General features: G+C 49.5%; 1 protein-coding gene across 1 annotated transcript in view; it reads left to right on the forward strand.

Annotated features, from left to right (window-relative positions):
• Positions 1–12522, forward strand: part of LOC137434617 (ribosomal protein S6 kinase alpha-5) — an 88276-nt gene that overhangs the window by 25071 nt on the left and 50683 nt on the right. The window contains exons 8-11 of the mRNA XM_078774085.1: positions 4938–5024; positions 5766–5807; positions 6081–6129; positions 8572–8646. Of these exons, the coding sequence (XP_078630211.1) occupies positions 4938–5024; positions 5766–5807; positions 6081–6129; positions 8572–8646 (253 nt within the window). The remainder of the gene's footprint in view (positions 1–4937; positions 5025–5765; positions 5808–6080; positions 6130–8571; positions 8647–12522) is intronic.

A 12522-nucleotide genomic window follows, 5' to 3' on the forward strand; every position in this document is an offset into this window, starting at 1 on the left:
CCTCCTCACTCTCTGAAGACCTGGACAAAATCACAGACTGGTCAAACAAGTGGAACATGTCTTTCAATCCTGACAAATCTCACACTCTTACTATGTCTCTCCGAAAAGATCGACTGGACAACCCTCCCATCTACTTTCTCAACAATCCTCTCCAAGAAGTTCTGTCGCTCAAGATTTTGGGTCTCACTATCTGCCATGATCTTTCTTGGGAAAACCACATTTCCAAGCTGGCCTCCAAAGCCAGTCGCCGACTGGGCATCCTCCGTCGTGCGAAGTCCTTCCTCGGCACACCTGAGCTCCTCACCACATACAAGGCTTTCATCCGCAGCTCAATGGAATACTGTTCTCCCCTATGGGCCGGTGCTCCTGCCTCACACCTAGCTCGGCTTCACGCTGTTGAAACCAAAGCTTTCAGAATTATTGGAATCTCCCGCGATGAAGCTATCTCTGAGGGCCTTTCACTCACTCACCGCAGGCAGGTAGGTGGTCTTTCTGTCTTCTACCGACTCCTCTCCGGCCTTGCACCCCCAGCTCTCTCTGTGCTCTGTCCCCCAAATATTCCTACAGGTCGCACAAGATCTGCCAGCAACCCTCTGATGGTTAAACTGCCGAAATCTCGGCTCTCCGCTCACCTTCACTCTTTCATTCCTCTTTTCTCCCGCCTCTGGAACAAACTCCCTCACTCCCTTCAATCCCACTCCTCCCTCCAGGTCTTTAAAACAGCTGTTCACCACCATCTCTTATCTTCCCCCTTCCAAAACCTTGATCTTTTCTACCCCCGCTAATTCACCCCAGATCCACCTTGTTTGAAATTCCAACTTCTTTCCTGGAAGTCCTGGCAGTGTCCATATGTTTTATACCTCTCCCACTGCCCCCTTCCCACGCCCCCCCCCCCCCAAAGCCCTCGCCCTCTCTCAGATCTCTCGATGTCTCCATGTCTCTCGGTCCCTGCTCTCAAATGTTGTGTTTGTGTCCTTCCCCCTCTCTCCCCATCTTGTCTACCGCTCCCTATGTTATATGTTTTATGTGTCGGTTTGTCTTTCTGTGTGATTAATGTTCGCTCTTTCACGAGCCTCGATATTGTATACAAAAAAAAAAAAAAAAAAAAAAAGGCACGGCCTCCGGCCACCGGGTGGTGCGGTCCATCATGGTCAGGACGTTGGTGAAACCCCGCGAGGGGGGCAGAGGTCCCACCAGGTCCACGTGCACGTGGTCGAACCGACGTTCCGGCACCGCAAACGGGGCCAATGGGGCCTGGGTGTGTCGGTGCACCTTCGCGCGCTGGCACGCGAGGCACGTCCTGGCCCAGCCGCGGACGGCCTTCCAGAGGCCATGCCAGACAAACTTGTCGGCGATCAACCTCTGGGAGGCCCTTGTGCCCGGGTGGGACCGGCTGTGGATGGAGTCGAAAATCCGGCGCTGCCAGCCCGCGGGCACGATGGGGCGAGGCTGCCCGAGGGAGACGTCGCACCAGAGGGCCGTGCCCGCGCCGTTGAACGGCACCTCGGTGACGCGGAGGCCCGTAACAGCGGTCCGCAAGGCCTGGACGTCGGGGTCGGCGGCCTGGTCCGCCGCCATCCGGGCATAGTCGATGCCGAGGTGGACCGCGTGGGCAACGGACCGGGAAAGGCAATCCGCCACCGGGTTGTCCTTCCCCGCGACGTGCCGGATGTCCGTCGTGTATTCGGACACGGCCGAGAGGTGACGCTGCTGCCGGGCCGACCACGGCTCGGCGACCTTGCCCATCGCGAACACCAGTGGCTTGTGGTCGACGAAGGCCGTGAACGCACGGCCCTCGAGCAGATGGCGGAAGTGCCTGACCGCCAGGTGGAGCCCGAGCAACTCGCGGTCGAAGGTACTGTACCGGCGTTCGGGCGGGCGAAGCTGCCGGCTGAAGAACGCCAGCGGTTGCCAAGCTCCACGCACCCATTGCTCGTGCACCGCGCCCACCTCATAGTCCGAGGCGTCGGTGGTGAGGGCGATCGGTGCATCGGGTGCCGGGTGCGCGAGCATGGTGGCGTTAGCCAAGGCGAGCTTCGCGCCCATGACCGCCGCGTCCATCTGCTCGGTCCAGGTGACGTCACCTTTGCCCGGCTTCCCCCGGAGGGCCTCGTGCAAGGGGCGCAGGAGCTGGGCGATGCGGGGCAGGAAACGGTGGTAAAAGTTTACCATGCCCAGGAACTCCTGGAGCCCCCTGATCGTACAGGGGCGCGGAAACCCCTTCACCGCCTCCACCTTGGCCGGTAGGGGGATGGCCCCGTGCCTGGTGACGCGGTGCCCCAAAAAGTAGATTTCGGCGACACCGAACCGGCACTTGGCGGGGTTCACGATCAGGCCGTGCTGGCCCAGACGTTCGAAGAGCGTGCGGAGATGGTGTAGGTGCTCTTCGCGGGACGTGCTTGCGACGACGATGTCGTCCAGGTAGATGTAGACAAAATCCAAGTCGCGCAAGACGCTGTCCATGAGGCGCTGGAACACCTGAGCCGCATTCTTCAAACCGAAGGGCATCCGAAGAAATTCGAAAAGACCGAATGGCGTGATGACAGCCGTCTTCGGGATGTCCTCCGGCCTGACGGGTACCTGGTGGTAACCGCGTATGAGGTCCACCTTCGAGAAGAAGGACATATTCGCCAAGCGGGCGGAAAAGTCCTGAATATGGGGGACGGGGTAGCGGTCGGGGGTGGTGGCGTCATTGAGACGGCGGTAGTCCCCGCACAGTCGCCATCCCCCGCCGGGCTTGGGCACGATGTGGAGCGGGGACGCCCACGCGCTCTCGGAGCGCCGCACGATGCCGAGCCGCTCCAGCGTAGCAAACTCTGCTTTAGCTACCGCGAGCTTCGTCGGCTCGAGGCGGCGTGCCCAGGCGTAGACCGGTGGCCTGGCGGTGGGGATGTGATGTTCCACCCCGTGCTTGACGGTCCCCGCCGAGAAGGTGGGCCTCGTGAGGGCCGGGAAACCCGCGAGGAGGCGGGTGAATTCGTTCGCTGCCGGAAGCGTGCAGATGAACCTGGCCGGAACGGAACCTCTCAGCAAGCCGCTCGGCGAGCCGCTCGATGAGCCGCTCCGTGAGCTGCTCGACGAGGCGGGCAGCGCACACGCGAGCGAGCTGAACGTCTCAGCCTGGACAAGCCTTCTGTGCTTGACGTCGACCAACAGGCCATTGGCACAGAGGAAGTTCGCGCCGAGCAGTGCCATAGGCACGTCGGCAGTGACGAACGACCATCGGAAAACCTGCCCTCCGAACCGCAGAGAAAGGCAGCGTTTTCCATACGTGTGAATGGGCGTACCGTTGGCAGCAAGCAGCGCGGGGCCCCGGCCCGCGGACTGCTTGTCGGATGTACCGGCGGGAACGACACTCACCTGCGCTCCCGTGTCGCACAGGTAACGGTGCCCGGATAAGGTGTCTGTTATGTATAGGAGGCTGTTTAATCGGCCGGCGCTCAGTGCCACTACCGAGGGCCGGCCCGGGTGTTTCCCGACCTGCCGAATGAGCACGGCGGGCGACATTGCCGAGCCTCATGGCCGAACCTAGCGTGGAAATGGCACCAGGTTTGCGGCGAAGCCGGAGACCGCGGTGATGGTGGGCGTGGCGTGGCGGCCGCCACGAGGCGCCCCTCGGAGCAGGGGTGGGCACCCGCAGGAGGTTCGGGCTCGGGAGCCGCTACGGCCGCACCGAAACTCGCCCGCGTGTCCAAAGCCGCGTAGTACTTGTCGGCCTCGGCCGCGAACGCACGGGGTTCCGTTGTCGCGGAACCGGCCAACGCGAGGCGGACTCGTGCCGGCAGCTGGCGTCGAAACAACGCCCGGAATAGAACGTTCGGGATTTCGTCGCCCATGAGCGACAGCATATGGTCCATTCGGACCGATGGTCGCGTGTCATCGAGCTCGGGGAGGTCCAAGAGGCGATCGGCCCGTGCGTCCACGGTGAGGCCGAACGTGGCGAGGAGGAGACCCCTGATCGCCCCGTACCTGTCGTGGACCGGTGGGTTCCTCAGGACCGACACGACGCGGGCGGCCGCGCCGGCCCCGAGGGAGGCGACCACGTGGCAGTAGCGTGTCTCGTCCGCCATGATGCGTCGAAGCCTGAACTGGGCTTCGGCCTGCAGGAACCAGATCTCCGCCTGAGCTTCCCAGAACTCGGGGAGCTTTATCGCTACAGCGTTGGTTGCCATGGCTGTGATGGGTTCGGGTGGTCAGTGACGGCTGACCAAAACGTCGGAGTCACCAATGAAGCGCGGTGCTACGCGCGCGACTTGCTACCAAGGAGGAAGCGGACAACGCGGTTAAACAAAAGTGTCTTTATTAACAAGAGGTCACTGTAGCACTGGCACGCTCCGGGCTGCGCGCCCAGTGTATATCCTGAGGCCACGCCTACCCCTGGGGCGTGGCCGCCGCCCACTTGGTGCGCGGAATTATGTCACCACGCCAGTGGGCTTTCGTGTCCGCCACAATACCAATTATTTCCTCTTTTTTAGTTCCCATGAGATATCTTACAGTCGTTGATATGTACTGCCCAGCCTGGGTTTGAATCCCAACCCAGCTATGAACTGTCATTCTGGTGTTTCATAGGCCGTGTGATTCATCAATGTGTGTGCCGTCCCTCGGATGTATGTTAAACTGGTCATCCTTATGCCAGGAATAGTTGTTGGACATTAAAGTTCCCATGGTGTCCTTCACAAAGAGGAGGCAAACTATCGCTGGCACCCTGAGCACATTTCAAATTCGTGCTCCAGCTTCCTGAGCCGAAGTGGTGACGTGACCAGCATTGTGTCCAAGTATCTGCTCTGACGAGGCCATGGAACATGAATATGATGATGAGGATGATGATGATGATGATTATCTAGTTGATGTGAAATAATCATTTAAACATGGCTTTGTTATTTCTGTTTTATTTCAGAAGCACTATTGTAAAGCTCTAATTATTCCTTTGTTTTCAGTTCAGGATGTGGGAAGTTATATCCAAAATTGGAGAAGGAAGTGCTGGATTTATTTACAAAGCAAAGAATATCGACTCAGCAGAAGAGGTACGAGCTTGTGGTATACTTCCTCTGTCTTGATTTCACTTTTTGGGAGAGGGAACAGCACACGGGAGAGCGAGATAGAACACAGAACAGAACATGGTGGAAAACACAGATGGCAGTGTGGAGGGACATGATGGAGAGACACATGGACGAAGGAAGGATGAGAGCTAAGGGATCAGGAAACTCTCCTGCATCTGAATGTGTCTTCTCTCTTTCTGATGAGATCAAAGATGCTTTTTATTTTGACTTGCAGGCCTCGCATCACTCCTGTGGAAGATTACATCATAGATGTGATTACAATGAACAAATAATGTGCAATCTGTGACAGATGATGATTGTGTGTCAGAAATCTCACCAAACATAATGGGAAAACCCCTTGATGCAAAGTTGAGGGGGCTCCTTCATTCCTACCATTGCTACCCCCCCCCCCCCCCCCAAATTAACCCTTTGATGTCCATCGCTGCCCCCATCCTCTTCTACTCCCTCATCCCTTGCACCTCAATGTTTTGTCCTTTTTCCAATTTCTACCACCCGACTGGATTCACTTGTGTTGTGCTGATGTAATCGTTTACCGATTCCACGTCTGTGTGAAGTTGTTCCTTTTTCTCATTCAGCTCCTACGTTGGCTTCAGCATAAACAGAAATAATAATTGTACATCACGCCACACCAATATCATTTGTTCCACTCATTTTGCTGCATTGTAGCTGACATGTTATAATACGATCTCTTGTCCCCTCTTTCAGGTTGCTTTGAAGAAGGCACGATCTTTGGAAAATTCAATGGAAGTAAGTTTGTGTTTATGTGGAGATAGTTGTGTTTTAACTGCTGAAGTAAGAACACAGTTTAACTTACCCCTGAACTGTCCTGGTAGAACTTTTGTCTGTGATACATCTTTGTCTCTTGGCCCCTGAGGCTGTGCGTCTGTCTCTGTGTGTGAGTTACAATCTTGTGGTTATTGTGATGGTGTGGCTTGACCTTAATCCAGCTCACAGAAGGAATTTGTATAATTTTCTTTCTCTTTTCTCCTTCTTTCTTTTAACTTTTTTTTTTTTTTGCAGCTCTGGCAGGAAGCTTCGATAATGAAGGCGCTAAATCACCCAAACATTAGTAAGTGTGGATTTCACTCAAACTTAATGAAGTTTCAGTGTAATTTTATTCATAATATAATAATATAAATGCTCAGAATGGAATACACTTCTTTATGTCAACTTCATTGACTTCAAGAAGGAATTCGATCGTGTTCATAGAGCAAGTCTGTGGAAGATGCTGAGATCTTATGGAATTCCACAGAAGATGATCACTACAAGAAGCTAATTCTGTGAACACTTCTCTGAACTCTATGAGCAAAATATTTATTTATATATAAATGGACTCACAGCTGTAATTGCTGTCAAAGGTGTTTCCACCAATTATTAGCTCAGGGGGGTGGACACTTATCCACACCTCAAGAGGGTGGCAGATGGGATGCTAGTTTAACCTCCCTCCATGGGACGGCACAATTATTGAATCACCCTGCCTGTGAAACACCGGGATGATAGTTTATAGCTGGGCCGAGTTTCCAACCCAGGCGAGACGGCCATGAGGCGAGTCTGCGCACAACGAGAGCTCTTGGCCATCGTGTCGGCCCCCTTTTGGATTGCTTGTTCTTAAATAAAAAATATCGCTTGCATTCTATCATATCCTGCGTCGGAGTGGCGACCTGTCCAGGATGATTCGTCCCACCACCTTCAGTGTTGTAGTCGAGTCCACCTGGTCCATATCCGAGTCCTAGTCCAAGCTGTCCGAGTCTGAGTACGAAGCATTCCGAGTCCAAGTCCTGTTCTTTTTTTTCCTTGGGCTTTGGACCTGCCTATGGTTACTAAGGACTCGGCTGATAAATTTGGTGACGAGAAGCTATCTGTTTCGATTTTCCAACCTCTGAACCGGAACATGCACACTCGTGCAGGTAAATTTGTTGTACTGTGCACTTCTTGGCACATGTCCCAGCTGAGGTGTTTCATTTCTTTTGCATCCTGCAAGTGCATGTGACGACTCGTTCTTCTCTGCAACATCCCCTGCACACAATGGTGATATTAAATATTGATTTTGATGTCGGGAAATTTTCTGAGGCCGAAAAGGAAGACAAATGATGAATTGCGAAAGATGATGAGAATAGAGCCTGTGATTGATGCTGTGAAGAGGAACAGGTTGAGATGGTTTGGTCATGTGTTGAGGAAGGATGAAAGTGACTGGTTGAGAAGAATGATGGAAATGAATGTAGAAGGAAGTAGATGACGGGGAAGACCGAGAAAGACTTGGCTAAAGATGGTGGAAGAAGAAATGCGGGCAAGGGGGTTAACAAGGAGAGATGCAGAAAATAGGGCAAAATGGAGAAGATTGTCATGGGGACCGCAAGGCTAACCCCCGCTCTAGCAGGGAAAATGGCTTTAAAATGCATGTTGTTGTTGTTGTTTGTTGAAAAGGGAGGTTCTTCTTTATCATCTGGAGAAAATTGAAAATTACTTGCAATAAAATGATCACCATTAAAATTCCTGTTTCAGAGAGACTTGAATAAATAGTTTTCGAGAATAAATATACATATTGAGGTTGAAATGCAATTCTTTTGACTTCAAACGCCTCTAAAATTTACCTCAAATACCAAGAAAGACAAGATTTGTCTTTGAGGTTTGACAGGATGGTGTACAGGATTATAAGGAATCACACTTGATCTCTTTAGTCTGGGTGCAGATCCTTGTACTTTACTGATAGCAGGGTAATGGATGCAAGAGAGCGACGCTTTAAGGAAGATTGAGCGAGGGAAGAGGACACAGACACTGTACAAGCTGAATAAGGATGTTTTTTTGTTTTTTTAATAGCGAGGATGGGAATAGTTGTTGTTTTGTATGCAGCCTGTGGCTGCTGGTTGCATCATCTTCCAGAAGTGAGGTTGTGCTGCTGATGCAGTGCCCCTGTTACCAGTAGGCCGGTACATTTTGAGACGATGGAAGGATTTCAGTCTGAGTCAACCCTCCTGGTGGTATTTCAGCGGCATGATGTGGGCTCAATTTCAACACCAGAAGGCCTTCAGCCAATCACCTTCACGGTGAAGCCAACACCAGGCTTCATGAGGTCTAGTGATGGTGATTGACCATGTGAGAAAAAAACAACGAACTGCTGAGTGCAAGATGTAAAAGTAACAAAACAGGCACTCAAAATGTGTGGTGATGTGCCCACGATACGAACGAAAGTGGTCAACAACCGAAGAGAAGAGGAGTAGCTGGAAACCGGATCCTCCTATCAGTTCTTTGCCTTTCACTTTCATTTGCTTTTGTGTAATTAATAATGAGACTCCAACACACTGTAAATGAAATGTTCTCTGCCAACCGAATCTGAGTTGTGTGTTTGCCAAATGTCGTGTTATCGGAATAACTCTCATCAGTTGTTTGCCTGAACCTAAATGTACTCGGTACGAAATGTGACCGGAACGCACACTGCCCAGATAACCCCCCTCCTCCCCCCGAGTTTCTTATGCCATATTAACTTGTCCTCCACTGTCTTGTTTCCTTTCAGTGAAGTTGATCGACATCCCAAGAGAAGATACATTCAGTGACCGCATAGTCCTCGTTATGGAGTATGTGGAAGCAGGTGAGGTTTGACGTCATTTTGCTGAAAATCCACTGTTTGTGTCTGTCAAGTCAACTTTTACTTTCGCAGCTAAATGATTTAGTAATAAGGCAAAATGAATTATGATGTTCTGATTGTTGGACCATCTCATTCAGTTCTGACAAATCTCAGTTTCACCCTGTCACTCCGGGACGATTGTCAAAAACAACCAACTGATCTATTTTCCTGGTCAGACACAGGAAGTGGTTCGGTTTCTTGACTTTATCGGCTTCACCCTCAGCCATGATGTGGATCACATATGAAAGCTGCCTTCCAAACTGAGCTGCGGTTTCCATCATTCCCAATAATTCCTTAAACTCATCGCCTACAAGGTGTCCGTGTTGGTCAATGGGGACCGCGTGAGAGCTTTATATTCCACAGGATCCAGGAAACCCGTTTGTGATTGTGCAACCTCTCATTTAGGTGAAGAGATGGCAGCATCACAAACTGATTTGGTTTTTGTTAAATAAGAAGCTCTCAACATTATTATCATGTCATGTGATTAGGCTGAAACACATTGTCAGTTCCTCACTTGACAGACGGGGCGGCTCATCTCATTTATGCGGCCTGTCAAAAGGCAGAGAGTCTTGGAAGATACTGATAAGTCTCTCCCTCCTTCACTACACAAGTTCCTCCAGTAATCCCCTCCTGGTTAAATTCAAAGTGCACACTTTCCACACACACTTTTTGGTTCCTCATTTCTCCCATTTCTGCAACTGCCCTCTGGAAACTATTCAATCACATTCTCCCCTCCAAGACTTATTGCAGGTGGTGCACCACCATCTCATGTCACCCTCCATCCTTTCCTCAATATTTTGTCTTTGCCCATGAACCCTCTTATCATTCTATCCTTCACTTCCAGTGTCTTGTGTTAATGCCCCTTTCTTTCTCTCTTTTTCTCTTTCTCTTTCTCTTTCTCTTTCTCTTTCTCTTTCTCTTTCTCTTTCTCTTTCTCTTTCTCTTTCTCTTTCTCTCTCTCTCTCTCTCTCTCTCTCTCTCTCTCTCTCTCTCTCTCTCTCTCTCTCTCTCTCTCTCTCTCTCTCTCTCTCTCTCTCTCTCTCTCCTCTTCTCGCTGTTCAATCATTCCCCTACTTTTTTTGGTCCAGCTGTGTAGACCGTGGGCCGAGCCCCTGTTTTGTTTACTTTCGTGACCCACCTCGCATATCTACAACAACAACAGGCATTTTAAGGCCATTTTCCCTGCTAGAGCGGAGGTTAGCCTTGCAGTCCCATGACAATCTTCTCCATTTTGCCCTATTTTCTCCATCTCCCCTTGTTAACCCCCTTGCCCGCATTTCTTCTTCGACCATCTTTAGCCAAGTCTTTCTCGGTCTTCCCCGTCCTCTACTTCCTTCTACATTCATTTCCATCACTCTTCTCAACCAGTCACTTTCTTCCTTCCTCAACACATGACCAAACCATCTCAACCTGTTCCTCTTTAATTTTAAAATTTACCTCGCATATCTACTTGCATTTATAATACTAGGGCATGCCCGTACTATATCTATATCTAAAATTATATCCCCCCCTCTATTTACATGAAATGGTTTGGTCCATGAAATGTTTTGGTGCATTCGCAACGCCAAAGCGAACGGCGAACGCTTTACATGAAATGGTTTGGTGCATGAAATGTTTTGGTCCATTCGCAACGCCAAAGCGAACGGCGAACGGCTTGCGAGTACAGTGACAATCCCCCCGGGGTTTTTATTAGTTTTAAAACATCGTTTAACGCCAACATAGCGCCAACATAGTTTGCAAACGTGAAATAAATGAATACGCTCTCAAATGTGCCATCCGAGGCAGAGTGTGTCCGCCACGTTCGGCACACGCGATAGCTCGCTGCTCTCTGATTGGTTGAATCGTTTTTTGGACATAGCTCGGTAAGTAATTGTCCGATTAATATGAAACCTTGAAAAGGCACATCCTCGGGTCCCCAGCAATATACCTGGCAAGTTTAAAGTATATCGGACCCGTGGTTGTCGAGAAACAGCGGTCACAGACAAACGTACAAACGTACAAACAAACAAACACACAGAGATTACTGGAATTATAGATAGATGTTGTGTAAAAATATTACAGAATTAATATCTGAAACTCGTCAAGCACAAAACTTGCACATATTTTCAAAATGTGGAAAAAACACCCAAAATGTTGACTATCTTTTTAATAAATATTATCCAATCACAGCACATGTAACATAGGCCACGAGTTGCCGTGAGCGCTAATCAGCCAATCGCGCGCTTCTTTTCAGACTGTACATACAGTGCTGGCGCAGCTGTCATGGTGACTTAGTCACGTGAAAAAGTAAGTACACCCCATGTAAAGTTTTGACCTTTTCAATAGATTTCAACATACAGCTATTTGATCTTCATTTCAACAATATTGATAAATAAAGGTGATATAATATAACAAACATCATGAAACATTTACATTTTGTAGTCCATTGTATAATTTAAATAAACATAAATGCAAATTTCACATGTGGAAAAAGTAAGTATACCCCTACATTTATCACTACTTCAAATACCTAAAATTAGAATCAGGTGCACCAGCTCAGGTGCAAATGATTAGAACATCATTAGAGAGGATCTTGAGGAACCTGTCTTATTTAAACCTCAGACATTTAGTTTGGTTTGCTCTTTGTTGTTGAAGAGTGCGGCGTCACCATGCCAAGATCAAAAGAGCTCTCTGAGGCCTTCAGAAAGAAGGATATAGATGCCTACGAGTCTGGGAAGGGATGTAAAACGATCTCCAAACAATTTGAAATCAATCATTTGACTGTCCGGAAGATCATCTACAAGCGGAGAAGATTCCAAACAACTGCCAACTTGTTCAGGCCAGGCTGCCCCAGCAAGTTCAACCCGAGAGCAGACCGGTCGATGCTGAAAGAAGTCTCTAAGAACCCCAGAATGTCATCACAGGACCTACAGGTAGCTCTTGCCACTGTTGATGTCAAAGTGCACGAGCCTACCATTAGAAAGAGGTTGCACAAATTTGATCTACATGGGAGGTGTTCCAGGAGGAAACTTTTGCTGTCCAGAAAGAACATCAGGGCAAGACTAAAGTTTGCCAATACACACCTAGGCAAAGACTAGCACTTCTGGAACAATGTGCTCTGGACAGATGAGTCAAAGGTAGAGCTATTTGGCCACAGTACCAGAAGACATGTTTGGCGAAAACCAAAGACAGCATTTGACCACAAGAACCTGATACCAACTGTAAAGCATGGTGGTGGAAATATTATGGTTTGGGGCAGCTTTGCTGCATCAGGGCCTGGGCAGCTCACCATCATATAATCCACTTTGAATTCTTCATTGTACCAGAGGGTGCTTGAGGATAATGTGAGGCCATCTGTCAGAGAAGTTGAAGTTCAACCGAAGGGGGACCTTGCAACATGACAATGACTCTAAACATACCAGTAAATCCACCAAAGAATGGCTGAAAAGAAAGAAACGGAGGGTTCTGGAATGGCCAAGTCAAGGCCCGGATCTAAATCCCATCGAGATGTTGTGGGGGATTTGAAACGAGCTGTGCATGCAAGAAACCCCTCAAACATCGCACATCTGAAAGAATTCTGCATGGAGGAGTGGGCAAAAAATTCTCCCAGTCGATGTCAGAGACTGGTACACAGTTATAAGAAACGCCTACTTGAGGTTGTTTCTGCCAAAGGGGGCAACACCACCTATTAGAGCCAAGGGTGTACTTACTTTTTCCACATGCGAAATTTGCATTTATGTTTATTTAAATTATGCAATGGACTACAAAATGTAAATGTTTCATGATATTTGTTATATTATATCACCTTTATCTATCAATATTGTTGAAATGAAGATCAAATAGCTGTGTGTTGAAATATGT

This window comes from Myxine glutinosa, chromosome 1 (genome assembly GCF_964187855.1).
Source record: "Myxine glutinosa chromosome 1, kmMyxGlut1.1, whole genome shotgun sequence".
NCBI classification, from domain to species: domain Eukaryota; kingdom Metazoa; phylum Chordata; class Myxini; order Myxiniformes; family Myxinidae; genus Myxine; species Myxine glutinosa.